The following is a 20,631-nucleotide window of genomic DNA, read 5'->3' as shown; positions in this document are numbered from 1 at the left end:
ATGGCATGATCTTATATTTAAAAAACCTAAAGAATCCACCCATCCCCCAACAAAAAAACTCTTGGAACTAATAAATGAATTCAGCAATGTTGCTGGATACAAAATTAGCACACAAAAGTCAGTTGTATTTCTATATAATAGCAATTTAAAATAAAAAAGAAAATTAAGAAATCAATACTATTTATTATAGTATCTGATAGTATACTATTCTTTACCAAGGAAGTAAAAGACTTGCACACTAAATTTAAAATTTAACCAAGGAGTGGAAAGACGTGTACACTGAAATCTACAAAACACTGCTGAAAGAAATTAAAGAAGACCTGAATAAATAGAAAGACATTCTGTGTTCGTGGATTGGAGTACTTAATATTGTTAAGATGGCAACACTACCTAAAATGGCCTACAGATTTAGTGCAATTCCTATCAAAATCTCACAGCATTTTTTACAGAAATGTAAAAGCAGATCCTCAAATTCACATGAAATTTCAAGGGGCCCTGAATATCCTAAACAATCTTGGAAAGAAAGACAAAGTAGGAGGCCCCACACTTCCCAATTTCAAAACTTACTACAAACCTACATAAACAGAATAGGTTGTTTGCAGGTATAAGGATAGATATATAGACCAATGGGATAGAACTGAGAATTCAGAATCAAGCTCCTACCTTTATGGCAAATAGATTTTTGACAAGGGTGCCAAGACTATTCAATGCGGAAGCAACAGACTCTTCAACAAATGGTGCTGGGACAACTGGACATCCAAATTCAAAAGAGTGAGGTTGGATCTATTCCTCACACCATGTACAAAAATTATTTTAAATGGACCAATGGGCAGGACAGGAATAAAGATGCAGACGTAGAGAATGGACTTGAGGACATGGGGAGGGGGAAGGGTAAACTGGGACGAAGTGAGAGAGTGGCATGGACATATATACACTACCAAATGTAAAATAGATAGCTAATGGGATGCAGCTGCATGGCACAGGGAGATCAGTTTGGTGCTTTGTGACCACCTAGAGGGGTAGGAGGGAGAGGCAAGAGGGAGGAGATATGGGGATATATGTATATGTATAGCTGATTCACTTTGTTATAAAGCAGAAACTAACACACTATTGTAAAGCAATTATACTCATTATACTCCAATAAAGATGTTAACAAACAAAATAAATAAATAAACAAATAAAATGGACCAACGACTTAAATAAAAGAGTTAAGACTATGAAACTCTTGGAAGAAAACATAGTGGTAAACCTTCATGACCTTGAATTTGGCAATATGGTCTTACATAAAACACCAAATGTACAAGGAAAAAAAGAAAAAAAATAATTTAACTTCATCAAAATTTTAAACTTCTATGCATCAAAGGACGTTATGAAGAAAGTGAAAAGTCAACATACAGAATGGGAGAAAATACTTGTTAGTATCCAGAATATATAAATAATTCTTACAATTCAACAGCAAAAAGACAACCCATTTTAAAAATGAACAAAGTCATTTGAACAGATATTTCTCCAAAGAATAAATACAAATGGCCTACAAACACATGAAAATATGGTCAACTCCATTAGTCATCAGGGAAAGGCAAATCAAAACCACAATGAGATACCACTTCATACCCACTAGAATGGCTATAATTTTTAAAAAGGAAAATAACAGATGTTGACAAGTATATGGAGAAATTAGAACCCTCATACATTGCTTGTAGGAATGTAAAATGGTTCAGCCACTACAGAAAATAATTTGGTGGTCCTCAAAAAATTAAACATATATGACCCACAATTCAACTCCTGAATAGATATCCATAGTAGTTAGAATAGTGGTCCCTAAAGATTATGTCCAAGTCCTTACTCTTAGAACTTGTTAATGTGACCTTATTTAGAAAAAGGGTCTTTACAGATGTAATTAAGAATCTTAAGATGAGATCATCTTGGATTTAAGCTGTGCCCTAAGCCCAGTAACAGGTGTCCTTCTAAGAGAAAGGCAGAGGGAGATTTGATACACTCAGACACATAGGAAAGAAGACCATGTGAAGACAGAGGCTGAGACTGAGATCATGTAGCCCAAATCTAGAAATGCCTGTAGCCTCTAGAAGCTAGAAGGGGCAAGGAAGTGTTCTCTTTTAGAGTCTTTGGAGGGAGTGTACCCCAACTGACACCTTGATTTTAGCCTTCTGGCCTCCACAATTGTGAGAGAAATTTTTATGTTCTTTTTAAGTGACCCAGTTTGTGGCAATTTGTTTTGATAGCCCAAAGAAACTAATAAAGATATTAGTACAGGTAAATGGTGCTCCTGTAACAAACACCTAAAAAAGTGGAAGTGGCCTTGGATTTGGCTAATGGGTAGATGCTGGAAGAATTTTGAGGTGCTTCATAGAATATGCTTTGATTCCCTTGAAGAGATGTTTGATAGAAATCCAGGTGTTAAGCTTGTTCTTGAAAGGTCTCGGAAAGAAATGAGGAGCATGTTATTAGAAACTGGAGGAAAGGTAATCCTTGTTACAAATTGGCATTACATTTTTCTTGTGTTCTCCTGTTAGATGGAAAGAACTTGTGAGTGATGAACTTAATATTTAGCTGAGGAGATTTCCAAGCAAAGTGTCAAAAACAGAGCCTGGTATTTCCTGCTGCTTATAGTAAAATGTGAGAGGAAAGAGATAAATTGAGGAAGCAAGTGCTAAGCTAAAAGGAATCAGTACTTGATGATTTGGGAGGTTCTCAGGCAATCCTGATTGCAAAAGGTACTAAAATTAGGAAACTCATTTTGGGGAAAGCATGCTCTGGAGAGAAGACCAAGGACAGGGCTGGACAACATTTTGCTAAAAAGAGTAGGTATGTAACTCATGGATCCATCAATCATCTCAACAGAAACCAGGAATAGATATGGGATTATCTCGGAAAGCTCTGCAGAGAGACCTTATATATATGGCATGGACTGCACCCCCACCACAATGACATACACCGAAGATCTACAAGGTTTTGGAGAAGGTTATATCAGCAGAAACACTGCCAGCATGGACTGAAAGAAACAGAGACAGGAAAAAATGAGAGAAGACTGTTGGACTTCCAAATTCTAAAAGTGGAAATGGGCTGATAATGCAACTTAGTTTCAAACATGTGCTACCCTTCAGGAAAAGAAAAGAATGACTCCAAGGGCAGAGGCAGAGGATGAAGCAGAAGTAGAGGGCAGAGCTGCAGGCCCAGGGGTTAGAGACACAGGTCCAGAGGGCAGAGCCATGGACCCGAAAGGTAGAGCTGTGAGTCAAGAGGGAAGGGCAGCAAGCTATAGGGCTTTATTCTCAAGCCTTGAAACCTAATGAAATTTGCCCTGCTGGATTTCAAACTTGCTTGGAACCCATGAACCCCTTTATTTCTTCCAATTTCTCCCTTTTTGAATGAAAATGTCTACCCTATGCCTGTCCCACCTTTATATTTTGGAAGCATATAACTTATTTTCTAGGTTCAAAGGTCTACAGATGGAGAAGAATTTTGCCCTAGGATGGATCATACCCAGAGTCTTCCCCATACCTGATTTAGGTGATATTTAGATAGAGATTTGAAACTTTTGAGCTGATAATACTTAGGTGAGATCTTGGATTAAGCTGACATTGTAATGGGTTAAGACTTTGGGGAACTTGGGGGTTAATATGTTTTGCACACGAGACAGACATGAATTTGGGGGGGCAGAAGGTGGATTGTAGTGGATTGAATAGTGGTCCCCTCAAAAGATATGTTCAGGTCTTAATCTTTGGTACTTGTGAATGTGACCTTATTTGGGAAAATGGGCTGCTCAGATGCAATTAACTTAAATATCTTGAGACGTGATCATCCTGTTTTAGGATGGGACTTAAATATAATGGTGTCCTTATAAAAGAAGACAGGGAGATTTGAGACACTCAGACAGAAAAGAAGAAGACCATTAAAAGACAGAGGTAAAGATTGGAATCAGGTAGCCCCAAACATAGGAACACCTGGAGCCACCAAAACCTGGAAGAGGCGAGACAGAATTCTTCCCTAGAGCTTTTGCAAAGAGCATGGCCCTTGTAACCCTGTGATTTAGGCCTTCTAACTTCTATAACTGTGAGAGAATAAGCTTCAATTGTTGTGCTAATTTGTTATGACAGCCCTGGGAAACTAACAGAATACCCAAAATAATTGAAAACAAGTACTCAACTACTTGTAAACAAATGTGCATAGCAGCACTACTCACAATAATCCAATGGTGGAAACAACCTAAGTGTCCATCAGTAGATGAATGGATAAACAAAATATGGTATATACATTCAATGGAATATTATTCAGCTATTAAAAGGAATGAAATACTAATACATGTTGCAAAGTGGATGCACCTCCAAAACATTATGCTAAGACAAACACAGAAAATCACAGATTGTATGACTCCATTTATATGAAATATCCAGAAAAATCCATAGACAAAGAGAGAAGTTTGATAGTGGCCAGGAAATGCAGGGAGGGAGGGATGGAGAGTGACAGCTTACTGGGTACAAGGTTTTCTTTTGTGGGGATTAAAATGTTTGGAACTTGATGAAAGTGGTGGTTGCATAACATTGTGAATGTACTGGGAATATATAGTGAATGTGCCACTGAATCGCACACTTTAAAATAGTTAATTTTATGTTATATGAACTTCACCTCATTAAGAAAAATATTCTTTAAAAACAAAAGTACAAAAACCATACTCTGAAAACTACAAAACATTTTTGAAATAACTAAAGAATATCTAAATAAATAGAAAAACAACCCACATTCATTGATCAGAAGATAATATTATTAAAATGACAATACTTCTCAAATGGATTTACAGATTAAATGCAATCCCTACCAGAATCCTGGCTGACTTCTTTGTAGAAATTGACAACTTTATTCTAAAATTTATATGGAAATTTAAGGAACTTAGGATAGCCAAAACAATACAAGAATTACAAGGTAGGAATACTCAGGCTTCCCAATTTCAAAACTTACTACAGAACTGTAATCAGGGCTTCCCTGGTGGTGCAGTGGTTGAGAGTCCGCCTGCCGATGCAGGGGACACAGGTTCGTGCCCCTGTCCAGGAAGATCCCACATGCCGTGGAGCGGCTGGGCCCGTGAGCCATGGCCACTGGGCCTGCGCGTCTGGAGCCTGTGCTCCGCAATGGGAGAGGCCACAACAGTGAGAGGCATGCGTACCACACACACACAAAAAAAACCAAACTGTAATCAAGACAGTATAACAGTCCAGACATAAAATCATATGTTCATGGTCAAATCATGTCCATGATTTTTGATGAGTGCCAAAATTATGCAATGGGGAAATAACAGTCTTTCCAACAAATGGTGCTGGGACAACTGAATAGCCACATGCAAAAGAATGAAGTTGGACCCTTATCTCAAACCATATACAAAAATTAACACAAAATGAACCAATGACCAAAATATGAGTTAAAAATATAAAACTATTAGGAGAAAACAGAAGGGTAAACCTTCATGACCTCAGATTTGGCAATAGGTTTTTAGATATGATATCAAAAGCACAAGCAATAAAAGAAAAAATAGATAATGTGAAACTCATCAAAATTTTAAAATTCCATGCTTCAAAAAACAGCAAGAAAATGAAAACTTACACAATGGTAGAAAATATTTATAAATATATGTGCATCTATCTGATAAAAGACTTGTATCTACAATACATAATGAATGCTTACAACATAATAGAAAAGAGACAAATAACAAAATGAAAAAAAAAATGGGCAAAGTAGCTTAATACACATCTCCAAAGAGGATATACAGATGGTCAACAAGCACGTGAAAAGATGCTCAACATCGTTAATCATTAAGAAAATGCAAATCAAAATCACAATGAGATACCATTTCATACCCACTAGGATGACTAGGATTAAAAAATCACATAATAACAAGTGCTGGCGAGGATGTGGAGAAATGAGAACCCTCATACACTACTGGTGGGAATGTAAAATGGTGCAGACACTTTGAAAACAGTGTAACACTTCTTCAAACAGTTAAACATAGAGTTACTCCCATGATCCAGCAATTCTATGCCTAGGTATTTATCCAGGAAAATCAACTTGTACACAAATCAAGACTTGTACACAAATATTAATAACAATTTTATTTATGACAGCCCCAAATTAGAAATAATCTAGATATCCATTAACAGGAAATGGATAAACAAATTGCGGTATATCTATAAAGTAGAATACTACTCAACAATAAAAATGAATTACTATGTGCAAAAACATGGACAAATCTCAAAAACATGTTGAGATGAAAAACACAACACAAAAGAATTCATACTCTATGGCTCCATTATATGAAGTTTAAAAACAAGTTAAATCTATGGTAGAAAAAAATCAGAACACTGGTTGCAGGGAGAGGAGGTGTAGAGACAGTCTTGAAGGAGCACAAGGGAACTTTATGGGGTGATGAAACTGCTCTATAAACTAGTTGGAGTGGTGGATTACATGAGTGCATACAATTATTAAAACTCATCCAGCTGTACACTTAAAACTGTACTTGAGCATGTCAGGGGGTCGGAGGATGTCAGGACTAGAAGGGCTCCCAAGGATATTTTGATGAGCAGGTATCAAAGGAATTAACTGATGAGTTTTATTATTTATTTCAATATATTCTCTCTGTGTGTGTGTGCATGCATGTGTGGTGTTCGTTTTAATGTGTTTAGGTAGGGCATGGACTCATTCTAGACACAAGCCCCACCACTCCATGTTGTATTACACCCAAACACCTCATGCATTTACTTTACTTGTCTGATCCCTAAATCGTTTTGAGTTTGTAATTCTTGATGTAATGCCACGCACCGTCCCTGGATCCATATTATATATAAGGAGGCTGAGACCCAGAGGGGAAAGTACCTAAACAAAATCGCACAGTAAAACAGGTCAGAACTGGCATCCAGGTGTCCTGGTTCTGAGTCAAGGGTTTGTTTCCATTGCACCAGTCTCCCTCAGGACATACAACAGAAAAGAAGGAAACCCACATCTGTTGAGGCTCAGAAAAGTGATGTGACTTGCCCACCAACACAGCTCGTGAGTAGCTGACACAAGAATTAAACACTGGTGGCCTGACCGCATTACTGCTGTGTTCCCATCTCACCAGGTTGGATGCCTGCAAAGCTCTGAGGAACTATCAGGAACATACACAGGAGTGTTTTGAGACTCAAGATGTAGAACTAGGAGGGACAGGGGGACAAGAGCCCTCAGAAGTCAGTTGTGATGGGGTTTGAGAAAGAGTTCTAATGCTCAAACCTGTGCTGTCCAGAAAACCAGGAGGTGGAGTATATTAGTTTCCTGTTGCTGCTGTAACAAATTGTCGCAAACTTAGTGGCCTGAAACAACACAAAGGTATTCTTTTATACTTTAGAGGTGTCCAAAATGAGTCTCAAGGAGCTAAAGTCAAGGTGTTGGCAGGCTTGGCTCCTCCTGGAGGCTCCAGGGGAGAATCTGTTTCTTACATCTTCCATCTTTTAGAGGCTACTTTGGCATCCCTTGGGTTGTAGCCAAATCACTCCAACCTCTGCTTCCGTGTTCACATCACCTTCTTCCCCTTTGACCTTCTTGCCTCCGTCTTATAAGGACCCTTATGACTATATTTAGAGCCCATCTGAATAATCCAGGATCATTTCCCCATCTCAAAATGCTTCACTTAATCACATCGGCACACTCCCTTTCACAAGGTTCCAGGACTTAGGACATAGACATCTTTGGGGAGCCATTGTTCAGCCTACCACACAGGGTCTCCAGACAAGCCCCCTCAGTCAGCTCACTCCCCAAGGCCTTTCCTGGTCTGCTGAGACCCCAGGAAGCTTATCAGCATGAAGCTAATTCAGCAGGTGAATGTGCTCTCTAGAAAGTACCAAAAGTAGGTACATGAGACCCATGGTAACTTCAGGCTCCACCAGGATTTCCTGCCTGGACCCTACCAAACTGTGGGGCCTCCTCTTCTCTTTGTCAGCAACAGTAGCAACTGTAAGAGTCCCCAACCTCCCAGGAATGCAAGATTAGCTTAACATTTGAAAATCGATTAATGTAGTACACACCCTATCAATAGAATAAAGCACAGAAACCACTTAGTTCTTACTCTGTATTTCTATACAGTTGTAATAAACAATTTAAAAATGAAATTAAGTCCATTTACAATAGCATCAAAATAATAAAATACTTAGGAATACCTTTAACAAAAGAAGTATAAAGCTATACTCTGAAAACTACAAAACATTGCTTAAATAAATAATGATGATCTAAATAAATGGAAAGGTATCTCATGTTCATGTATCAGAATACTAAATGCTGCTAACATGTGAATATTCCCTAAATTATCTACAGATTCAACAGAATCCCTATCATAATCCCAGCTGGCATTTTGCAGAAATTGGCAAGCTGATCCTAAAATTCATATGGAAGTTCAAACCACCCAGAATAGGCAAAACAGTCTTTAAGGAGAAGAAAGTAGGAGGACTCAAACCTACCAATTTAAAACTTAGGGAGGGGCAGGGTAAGCTGGGACGAAGTGAGAGAGTGTCATTGACATATACACACCTACAAATATAAAATAGCTAGCTAGTGAGAAGCAGTCGCATAGCACAGGGAGATCAGCTTGGTGCTTTGTGACCACCTAGAGGTTAGGGATGGGGAGGGGGAGGGAGACGCAAGAAGGAGGGGATATACGTATAGCTGATTCACTTTGTTATACAGCAGAAACTAACACAACATTGTAAAGCAATTATACTCCAATAAAGATGTAAAAAAAAAACCAAAAACTTACTACAAAACTATAGTAACCAGTAAGCAAGACAGTGTGGTAGAGTCATAAGGATTTGCATGTAAATCAATGGAATAGAATTGATAGTCCAGAAACAAATGCTCACATTTATGGTCAATTGTTTTTTTTTTTTTTTTTTTTTTTTTTGCTGTACATGGGCCTCTCACTGTTGTGGCCTTTCCCGTTGTGGAGCACAGGCTCCGGACGCACAGGCTCAGCGGCCATGGCTCACGGGCCTAGCCGCTCCGCGGCATGTGTCCCCTGCATCAGCAGGCGGACTCTCAACCACTGCCCCACCAGGGAAGCCCTGGTCAATTGATTTTTGACAAGGATCATATTTTCCAAGACAATTTAATGAGAAAAGAATAGTCATTTTAATAAAATATGCTGAGACAACTGAATAACCATATACAAAAGGATGAAGTTGGATCTCTACTTCACATCATATACAAATATTACTTCAAAATGGACCAAAGACCTCAATATAAGAGCTAAGAATATAAAACTTTTAGAAGAAAGCAAAGGGAGTTTGCTTTCTACTACTCCCAAAATGACCTGGGAGTAGGCAATGACTCCAAACGCACAAGCAACAAAAGAAAAAAATAAGGATTCTCCAAAATTGAAAACATTTCTGCTTCAAAGGACACCAAGAAAGTAAAAAGGCAACCCACAGAATGGGGCTGTCAGAAACATTTGCAAATCACATATGTGATAAGGGACTTTTATCTACACTGTATAAAGGACCCTAACAATTCAGTAATAAAGAGACAATTAACCAAATGAAAAAATGGGCAAAGGATCTGAAAATACATTTCTCCAAAGATGATACACAAATGTCCATTAAGCCCATGAGAAGATGCTTAATGTCATTGGTCATTGGGGAAGTGCAAATGAGAAACACAATGAGTTCGTACTTTACACCCATTAGGATGGCTATAAACAAAAGCACAGATAATAACAAGTGTTGTCAAGGATGAGGAGAAATTGGAACTCTCATTCATTGCTGGTGGGAAAGTAAAATGGTACAGGCATTTTGGAAACCAATCTGGTAGTTCCTCAAAAAGTTAAACAGAGTTAACATACAACCCAGAGATTCCACTCCAAAGTGTATACCTAAGAAAAATGAAAAACTATGCCCATATATTGATAAAAAGAATGTTTATAGCAACCCTGACTATAATAGCCAAAAAGTGGGGAGAAACCCAAATGGCCAAACCCAAATGATGAATGGATAAACAAAATGTGGTATAAATGGAATATGATTTAGTCATAAATGGAATATTATTCAGCCATAAAAAATGAAGTACTGATACATGCTGAAAGATGGATGAATCTTGAAAATATTATGTTAAATGAAAGGAGCCAGTCATAAAAGACCACATATTGTATGATTACATTTACATGAAATGTCCAAAACAGGTAAACCCACACAGACAGAAAGCAGAATAGTGGACGTCTAGGGTTGGGGAGATGCAGAGAAGGGGGAGTGATGGCTAAACTGTATGGGGTATTTCTTTTTGGAATGATGAAAATGTTTTTAAATTGTGGTGATATAGGACAATACTGTGAATACACTAAAAACATTGAATTGTTCACTTCAAATGGGTGAGTTGTATGGTATATAAATTATATCTCAATAAAGCTATTAAAAATAAAAGGAGCAACAATAGCGAGAGCAAGAGAGAGAGAGAGTCCTTGACCTGCGTCTAAAACCCAGCAATTCACACAGTAACTCTCCAAGTATTATTCTATCTGGTACTCCCAGCAACCCCGTGGTGGAAGAACTATCCCTTTTTAAAGATATTACAACTGTGTGTGACAAACCCTACCTCAAAAGTGAAAGAAGGAAACCAGCTTAGGTACCTACCTATGCCAAGCTCTTCACACATCATCTCATTTAATCCTTGAAATACCCTGTAAAGAAAGTATTGTTGCCCCATTTTACAGATAAGGAAACCCAGGCTCAGAGAAGTATAAACCATATGTCCTAAGACACACAGCTACAACATGACAAAGCAGGATTCAAACTCAGTTCTATTCGATTCCATTGCTATTGCCCTTTCCTCTATGCCACCACTGGTGTCCAGGACCTGAGTCCTGTGTCTCAGCTGCTGTGTGTCTGCTCGCACTCCTGCCCCCCTCCCCAGCCCCAGGCTGCTGCTCTGTGCGTGTTCCCTGCCCACTTCTCTCTCCACCTGCACTGTCCCCAGCGAACAAAGGGCTAGTATTGGCGCCGCAGCCAGATGGCCTGATTCCTCGGGAGAAGAAATTTCAGGGCCAGAGAAACCCGCCTGTGCCTAAGGAAGCCCTGAGGGCCCCAGAGGAAAGGAGAAAAAAAGGCCACTCCGCACTGCAAATGGGCAGGACCAGAGACCTCTGCCCTGCCTGCAGAGGGAGCACCTGAGAGGGGTGGGGAGGGCCCAGCCCTCCCATGGGAATTCATGGCTAGAATCCCCACCTTGGAGCTTCCACAGTGAGATAGCAGTGGAACAGGGACGTTCTCTAGTGGGAGCAGCCAGGAGCTTTGCCCTGTGCTGGGAGCCCAGACACTGGACTTCCAAACCAGTCCAGATGCTCATTCCCAACCCTCACCCCTTCCTGGGAGATCGTCACAGCAGGTTTTGTACAGTCCACTGGGTTCCCACAACCCCTCCTCCCCGCTGGATGGGCTCTGAGCTGGGAGAAGAGGCTTTCTCTAGGAAGGGAGATGGGCCAGGAGGAAGGTGGAGGTGCAGGAGATGAGGCTAGAGATGGGACGGTCATCTCCCCTGACAGCCCAGGCCTGGAGGGCAGGGCTTCTCTGCTTGGCCCAGCCAACAGGGCCCTGAGGCAGCCTAGTGGGAGGAGGCCAGCTACTGCTGGGTGGAGCTGAATCCTCACAAAGGGAGGGAGAGCTGTCCCGGGCTCAGCATGAGCTGCAGGGCCATGGTCAAGATGAGAGGTAAGTGGGATCCCTCCTCTGGGTCTGAGAGGGAAGTACCTGAGGAAGGAGGTGTTGGACAGTGAAACAGGGAGGGGAGCTAGACTGGGGAGTGGGGATGAGCCAGGGGGTCGAGATGGGTCCAAGGGGGAGTCTGGGCATAGGGCCAGGCCAGGGGAAGGGAGGTGGGGACTGAGATGGGACAGGAGCTCGGTCAGGGGCTATGGATACGTCCAGGTGTTGAAAGTGAGTTGAGAGGATGGATACAGGTCTGGAGAGTGAGTCTGGGGGTTGGGCCCACTCAAGGGGAAGGTTATGGCACTGAGACAGAATGGTGGTATCTCAGGGAGATGGGAAAACTTGTCAGGGGTGGAGAATGGGTTAGGGAGGTTGAAGTAGGCCTGGTGGGGGCTGTGGGGAGGCTCGACTGTCTGTTGCCTGAGGCATGGTTACCCCTCTCCTCTTTTCTGAGGAGTAACCCCTGCAGAAGGCTCTTCTGGCATTGGGAAAGGCCTGCCCTGGGAACCAGCTTGGTCCCTGCCCCTCCTCAGTGGGTGGTCCCTGAAGGTCCCTTTTCTTCTTAGAGCTTTGGTTGTCCTGCCCGTACAAAGACTGGACTAAGGGGCTTCTCACCTGTCAATAAACCTAGGGCTAACGCAAGGGGGCTCAGTGTGTCCCAGCTCCTGGCTGTTCCCCTTTATAGCAGGTGACACCAAGGAAACCACACAGCCTCTCTTTCAGAGTTTCAGACTCTTAGGTGAATTTCTCTGTACATAAGAACTGTTCATTGTAGCAGTCACTCCGGGCTTATTGCATGTTATACATTAACTATGGTTTCCAGTCTTGACTGAACGTTAGAAACATGGAGGGTTTTGGAAAAATACTGTAAGGCTGTAGAAGAACAGGACTGCCAAGTTCCCGTGGGGCACTATTAGTCACTGAGAAACCGGGCACCGCTTCCCCACTTCCCTTCCCCAAAGAGAAATGTGCTACACACACACACATACATCCTCTCACAAACGCACACATCCCCGAAGAATACTGACACTCTCAGGCTCTGCCACCCAACCTCATGCACAAATGTACACACAGAATCAGACACAAGCAACCGAATTCTCTCTCAAACTCAAGCAAAGGCATAACTATCATCCTCTCTCCTCCAAACGCAGGCCAACACACACCCATTTCTACAATCCCTCTCGCTTTTCTGTACAGATTCATCCACACATTTACTCAGGTACCTACACTCTCCCACGAACACATCCCCTTCACATAAAATCACAGACATTGCACGGTTATGCAGGGCAATAATGACACACTCACAGCACCTTTGTCATAGACAAGCTCACACACACACACTCACCAACAGAAGCAGGCGAGTTTACACTCCAGTACGAAGCTGCACACACTTTTGAGTTTCTAGTCACGTGCACACGTGTGAACTTGTAGTCCACGTTCACAATCACACAACACCAGCACGTTCACACAAACATTCATACCCCATACAACATAGACACAGACACAATCACAAACACACATTTACAGCCACACATTCGACAGACACTGTCTGATCTTACCACTCCCACTCATCCACACAGCCAAGCTCACTCTGGGTAGGGCGGGGTACAGAGCCCCAGAAAGGCAGCCCCCATTCCTCTCTCTGCCCCAGGAATCCTGATCTTGGGGCTCTTGTTGGCTACTCCCAGCTGCCTTGGCTACGATGAGGACTTGGTCAAGTGCTTCCAGGACCCCGAATACGAGTCTATCCTGGTCACAGCCCAGGAGGGCCTCCACACCTCCCCGCTGCCCAAGCGTGTGGTGGTAGTGGGAGCTGGCATGTCAGGGCTAACGGCAGCCAAGGCCCTGCAGGACTCGGGCCACCAGGTGAGCAGGCCTTGGAGGGGCTTCAATCATTCACCTCCAGTTTGCATCGTTGTGTGGAAAAAGAAAAGGAGTGGGGTTACAGCCAACACTTTGACAACTATGCATAACCCACCAGGTCTCTCAGACCTTAGGTATCGTTCCTCAAAAATCTGGGTTCTCCTGAGACTTAACTGTAACTTGTGTTCTTTTGGAAATAAAAGTAGAGAAAGGCTATGCTAACCAGAAGGGACCAAGAGGCGTTCTGACCCCTGTAACCCTGGAGCTCTTCTGCCTCGCTTACGTTACTCAGGACCCTCTGGGAGGAACCCCCCTCTGCCCAGTTTGGTTATCCTGCACATTCAGGGACCTACTGCCGGGAATTCCAGAGTAGAGCCTGTGGCCAGTGGGGGTGGGAGTAGTGGGTGGGAGAAGTGAGAGCATGACCCTGGGAATGACAGCAGCCTCTCTGAACACCAGGTAACCATCCTGGAAGCCAGCGACCATGTCGGGGGTCGAGTGTTCACATTCAGGAATGAGGAAGAGGGCTGGTACTGTGAACTGGGGCCCATGCGAATCCCGAAGTCCCACAGGTAAGTCTCAGGAAAGAGATGGAGCAAAAGGCAAGAAGGAAGAATTAGGAGGAGGGCATCTCTGCGGCCATCGTGTCAGAGCCCTTTCAGATTCACTGTCTCATGTGATTCAGTCCTGCAAGTCAGGACTAACACTGGTCCCCCACTTGACAGAGATGATTGAGGCTCAGAGCCCAGGGTCATACAGAAGGTGGTAGATCCCAGACTAATAATGACAATAGTTACCATTAACTCATCAAATGGTTCTCTTTAAATATGGGCAGTTACTTACATGTCAATTATACTACTTTAAGCTATAAAATAATTAATAATAATAACAGCTTCCATTCAGTGAACACTCACTGTGTACCCCACCCTGTGCTAAGTGCTATATGTGTATTATTTCATTTGATCCTTGCAACCCTATAATTTAATACTCTTATTTTTCCTATTTACAAATCAAGAAACTGGGTTCAGAGATACTAAGTGACTCACCCAAGGTACTCCTAGGAGAAAGTGACAAAGCTTCATAAAATCAAGGAGGCACCTGGCACCAGAATATATGCCCAATCCCTAAATCAGAGCTCACTCCTGGAAGAGAACCCAGCCCCTGGTTCTGGGGCTTCCAAGACAAAAAGATCCCTCACCTGGTGTCCTACATACCTCCAAAAATATGGCCTCTTTTTTGCTTTAAATAGAAACTGAACCTGAGATTTCCCTCCAAACACCATCAAAAACAAAACCAAAATTTAACAGTAGGAGTCTTTAGATATGGCCTCAAACTTACTTAGAACACCATCTGAAACAAAATGTCTCTGTCCCTGTATCTGAGTTCTATATGTTCAGATTTCCTTAAGGGCCTTCATTCAGGGATGGGTGAACTCCCTACTCCCTGTCTCCCTCAGGGCAAAAACAGGAGGAAAAGAACTAATGCTAGAGTAAGAGGAGGCAAGGTTAGAGATGAGGAAGCAGTTAGTCTGAGCTCCTTGGGCACGTGAAGAAACTGGTTTTCCTGGAAATGGTTTTTATTGTGAGGTTAGCAGGAACAAGGTGCCGTTGGGATGGATGCCATGTTATGCCTGTATCTGTTCCAGGTTGGTCCACACCTATGTCAGGAAGCTGGGCCTGAAGCTAAACAAGTTCTTCCAGTACGATGGCAACACCTGGTACCTCATCAACAGAAAACGCTATCGTACTGAGGAGGTGAAGGCCAACCCAGAGCTCCTAGGCTATTCCATGAACCAGAGAGAAAAGGGCAAGAATGCTATGAATCTCTTCTACCAGTCCATTGCCAAGGTGATTCCTGTCTCCCCCCTCCCCCGCCCCAGGGTTAGGAAAAAAACAGAGTCTGGCCAAAGGCCACCTAGCAAGTTAGCGGGTGGACCCAGGTCACCTGACTCCTACCTGGTACTCTTGTGATTGGTCTGCCTTCCTTCTAACACCCCCTAAGAGTTTTGCCACCCCAAGCCTAGTGTCCAGCCCCATCTCTTCTGTCCCTGTATGGTCCAATGGCCCATTGCTTGATTAGGCAGTGGAAGGAAAAGGAATCACCAGGTAATCCAATCCTTGGTAATGAATCAATCCTCCTAGATTGCAGTGAATGTCTTCACCTTAAATTTTAGTCTCCAAAGGTCTTTAAATGAAGGAGAGATCTGGAAGTTAAGAGACAATTTAGGAGGTCCTGGAAGCTCCCTTCCCCTGGTCCTTCCATCCACTCCCTCTTTGTCCCTACCCTCTTCAAAGGAACATCCAGAGAACCCAGGAGTCCTGCCTCTGGCTCTATGACTTTAATCCAAAGCTGCTCCCCCTTCCTCTCCTCTGCAGCTCAGAGTAAGTCTGAAAAAATTCAACTGCAGCCACCTGATGTCCTTTTATGATTCTTACTCCACCAAGGTGAGTGAGGCAACGAAGTCCCAGGATAGGGACGGAAGGGGGGGGTCTGTGCTCAGCCTAGACCCCTGGGGTTGTCTCCTGCATCCCAGGACCCTCTCCTCCCAATGCCCACAGCTTCACCTCCCTAGAGTCCAGTCCCCCCTCCCCTGCCCAACCTTGCCTACCCCAGGCCCCTGCTGTGGCCCCTTCTTACATACTGGGCCCTCTATCTGGTGCTTCCACCTCTCCACAGGCTTACCTGCTGAAGAAAGGGATGCTGAGCCGAGGAGCAGTAAAGATGATCGGGGATGTGATGAATGAGGATGCTGGATACTATAAGTCCCTCCTGGAGGCCCTTCGGACTGACATGGTCTTCACAAGCAATGAGTAAGGCTGATCTGGACCAGGACTCGAGTCGGCCTCTTCCTCCAATACTCAGAGAGCAGAGAAAGGGAACCTTGATGGTTGAGTAGTTACTATGTGCCCGGTGCTGTGCTAAGCACTTTCCAAGGGTTATCACATTTAATGCTATGATCACCTGGAAGGTAGGCACTATAATTCAGAGCCATTTTACCAGGGAGGGTGCTGGGGCTCAGAGAAGTTATGTAACTTACTTAAGTTCACACCACTTGGGCAAGGGCTGAAGCCAGAATCCTAAGGCAGGTCTGTGGGACTCCTCCTGGGATGCAAAATTGCGTGGTGGACTTTGGAGCTAGACTGCACACGTCATCGTGGGAAAGTCCCTTTTTTCTGGTGTTCCTCTTCCAAGCTATAAACGTAAACAATAATCCCTCCCTGGGCTTCCCTGGTGGCGCAGTGGTTGAGAGTCCGCCTGCCGATGCAGGGGACACGGGTTCGTGCCCCGGTCCAGGAAGATCCCACATGCCACGGAGCGGCTGGGCCCGTGAGCCACGGCCGCTGAGCCTGCGCGTCCGGAGCCTGTGCTCCACAACGGGGGAGGCCACAACAGTGAGAGGCCCGCGTACCGAAAAAATAATAATAATAATAATCCCTCCCTCACAAAGACTAGTTAAGGTGAGGTATACGAAGTAACCAGCACAAGCTGCAGGAAGGTAGTTTCCTCCTTTTTCACACTGGGATCGCTGCTGGCAACTCAGCAATCTTGAGTTGCATCTCCTACACTCACCCTCTCCCCTCTCTTCACCCCTACAGCTTTTCCGAGATCACTGGAGGCTTTGACCAGCTCCCCAAAGCCCTCAACGCCAGCTTGAAGCCTGGCACCATCCTTCTGGGCTCCAAGGTAGAGACAGTAGTGAGGGATGGGCCTGAGGTCCGGATTTCCTACCGGGTGGGTGAATCCAACTCGACACTGCCCACCCTCACCGCGGACTTTGTCATCATCTCCGCCTCGGCCAAGGCCACGAGACTCATCACCTTTGAGCCCCCACTCTCCCGGGACAAGATGGATGCGCTCCGCTCAGTGCATTATACCAGTGCCAGCAAGGTAGTTCTGGCCTGCAACGAGTCCTTCTGGGAGCGGGATGGCATCCGGGGTGGAGTTTCCATCACCGACCGGCCCTCGCGTTACATCTACTACCCCAGCCATAGCCTCCCCAGCGGCAAGGGGGTCCTGCTGGCCTCCTACACCGTGGACGACGATTCCCTCTTCTTCATACCCATGAAGAACGACCAGGTGGTAGATATCGTCCTGGAGGACCTGGCGGCTGTGCACCAGATCCCCAAGGAGGAGCTGCGGCGCATGTGCCCCTCTTCTGTGATCAAGCACTGGTCTCTGGACCCCCTCATAATGGGCGCCTTCACTGAGTTCACACCCTACCAATTCGTGGACTATTCGCAGCAGCTTTTCCAGCCAGAGGGCCGCATCCACTTTGCTGGCGAGCACACCTGCCTGCCCCACGCCTGGATAGACACTGCCATCAAGTCTGGCCTCCGAGCAGCCAGGAACATCCAGGCTGCCGTGGACAAAGAGGCCATGGGGAAACAGAAGACCTTCACCAACACCCAGAATCATTTCTAACCCGAAGAGAAATCCCAGAGGGGATCTGGAATGAATCAGGCTGCAAGGTGGGAGTTGGAGGCAGAGACCCTGGAGAGATGTGCCATTAGTCCCCCTGCCCACGAAGAGCCCGAAAATACCAGAGAACCCAGCTGGCAAGTCCACCCCCTTTCCGGCTTCTCACTCCTGCCAGCCCTTGAGAAGGATCAGCAGAGTCAGGGTATTTGGAGGGATAAGGAAAAAAACAAGGATGGACTGTGCTAGAATCAGCCTTTAGCTTGCATAATAGTGACAAGCAGAAAAGAAAGTTTTCAACAACACCCAAATTTCTGTCCTCTACAACTAGAAGCCCCTAAAGAAACAGACAAACCCAAATCAGAGCAATGTTAAACCACAGATTGGCCACATGAACCCACAGCACAGCAAACCCCATCATTGCGTGCTTGAGCCAGGGGCCTCACATCTTGGCCCAGCTGAAGTCGAGGCGGATGGGAGAGATGCGTTCTTTTTTGCCCTTTTTGAGCCTGCAAGAGCAGGACTTGGCTTCCTAGAGACTATCTCCTGGCCCATGGACTTTTCCTCTCTACCCTGACCTCTTCATCACCAACCAGAACTCACCGCCCTGCCCCTGCCTGTCCAGTCCACACATCCCCCTGGGAGGACACCAAGTTCATTCTACATGCTCCCTACCCACTCTGTTCTGCACTAACACCTGCCCTGTCCTTGCACGCCCAACTGAAATTATTCCCTCTCCCCAAATCCTTCCTTAATGGCCACACTCAGACCCCAGGGGTCTCTTTCCTTTGAACCACAACCCTTCTTACCTAGAGTCCCAAACATTTGAACTGTGGATCTTCTTGTGCTGTTATATGTTATTTATCCAAGTAGACAAAAGGAAGAAGTAAATAAAGTGGTAAACCCTCTCGCTGTAGAACATTCCTACCAGGAAGACTCTGGAGACCAGCATGATGAAACATGTAGTGTTATATCCTGAGACTGGCATATTTATGGGAGGAAGGGATAGAAAGAGGAAACATTTTCTTACTGCATTTGGTTTATTGTTAAAAGCCCAGCCTACTTAATTTTGGTTTTCTTTGCACCCCTATGTTAGTCAGGACTTTTTCCATTTCAGGTGCTAGAAATCAAACTCAAACTACCATTAAGGGAAAAGGAAATGTTTTGGCTCACATATCTGAAAAGTCCAGGGTGAAGCACACTTCACTCAGACTGATTGGGTTCAGAAATTGATAAGGCATCATTAGAGTTCTCTCTCTTTCTACCTCTTGACACTGTTTTCCTAAATTAGCTTCTGTATTGAGTTGAATGGTGTCCCCAAAAGTTCATATCCATCCCAAACCTGTGAAGGTGACCTTATTTGGAAATAGAGTCTTTGCAGATGTAATCAAGTTAAGATGAGGTCATATTGGATTAGGGTGCGCCAGGAGAGGCATGGAACAGACTCTCCCTCAGAGCCCCCAGAAGGAGTCAAATCTGCTGACACTTTGATCTTTGAACTTCTAGCCTCTGGTACTGTGAGAAAATAAATTTCTGCTCTTTTAAGCCATCGAATTTTATAGTAATTTGTTACAGCAGCCCTAGGAAACTGTACACATGGTGAAACCCCTAGAATCCGGCTTCATCAAGGGAGAAGTCACTTTCCAAATTGTCTCCTAGACTGTTATATTTGGTAACCCCATTAGTGTCATGGCAAAGGCCATGCCTTCTTGAAGCTCTCAGAAGAGAGGAGGAATCCTGACCAAGTGGAGTCCAGGCAGAAAAAGGAGCAGAAGGCGGGACTGGGGGAGAGCAAGGTCCCGTAGGAAGAGCTCATCATGAACCTCCTTGGCTAAGAGGAGGACCCTGAAGAAACAAATCAGGGAGGAACACAGGGAAGAACCGGGAAGCAAAGAGCTCTTTGCTGACCTCTGACCGTTGGATATATAAATGAGGCCCCAGGGCCATGGAGTCAGCTGTGCAGAAGGGATGAAGTAGGGTGAGGGGGAATGGAGGGTGGAAGTCAGACTCAACCTGTGGTTTGGAGGTAAATGACTCACAGCATTTGGATGGGAGTATTAGGCAGAAGATGAAAAGGTTCAGAGATAATTTTTGTTGAAGAGCTGCCACACAAGGTTCTTAATTACAAAAACCAGAAACCAAATCTGAGTGATTTAAGTCAAAGAGGAGAGGAGGAATACCAAGAAGCTCCCAAAATTGACAGGAAGGGAAGTGGGCAGATGTCAAAGGAGACCTGTGACCTGAGCCACAGCCAAGCTCCTGCCATAGGAGCAGCCTGATAGATGGCCATTGCATGCTGGTGTGGCCATTGGGACCACCACCACTGGGCACACTCCTACTCTTCCAGAACTAGTTCTCAACTGTCCACTGCTTTTTCATTTCCCCTATATTCAAAATCCCAGATGGGAGCATCCAACTGGCTGAGCCTAGGTCAGTGCCCACTCCTTGGCTGCAGCATCAGGAAAAGCAAGTAGTGAACAATACTCTAGATTTTGAAGTGGGAGGTGAACTGTTGTCTTCCATAAGACTTTACTGTGGTGGATTCCCCAGGCACAGGAAGAAGGTATTGATGCTGGCAACCATAAGGCAAAGTCAATGTAAGTCCCAAAGAGAAGGACAGGACACA

General features: G+C 44.3%; 1 protein-coding gene across 1 annotated transcript; it reads left to right on the top strand.

The window, feature by feature from the left end:
- Positions 1-11,685: 11,685 nt before the first annotated feature.
- On the top strand, positions 11,686-18,913 carry LOC116760484 (L-amino-acid oxidase-like). Its single transcript, XM_032645386.1, has 7 exons — positions 11,686-11,729; positions 13,378-13,592; positions 14,049-14,161; positions 15,235-15,436; positions 15,965-16,033; positions 16,266-16,399; positions 17,186-18,913. Exons 1-7 carry the CDS (start codon positions 11,699-11,701, stop codon positions 18,009-18,011), a joined length of 1,590 nt encoding a protein of 529 aa, XP_032501277.1. The 5' UTR covers positions 11,686-11,698; the 3' UTR covers positions 18,012-18,913.
- Positions 18,914-20,631: the final 1,718 nt, after the last annotated feature.

The sequence above is a fragment of the Phocoena sinus genome, chromosome 1 (assembly GCF_008692025.1).
Source record: "Phocoena sinus isolate mPhoSin1 chromosome 1, mPhoSin1.pri, whole genome shotgun sequence".
NCBI classification, from domain to species: domain Eukaryota; kingdom Metazoa; phylum Chordata; class Mammalia; order Artiodactyla; family Phocoenidae; genus Phocoena; species Phocoena sinus.
This window is presented reverse-complemented; position numbering and strand designations above follow the sequence as displayed.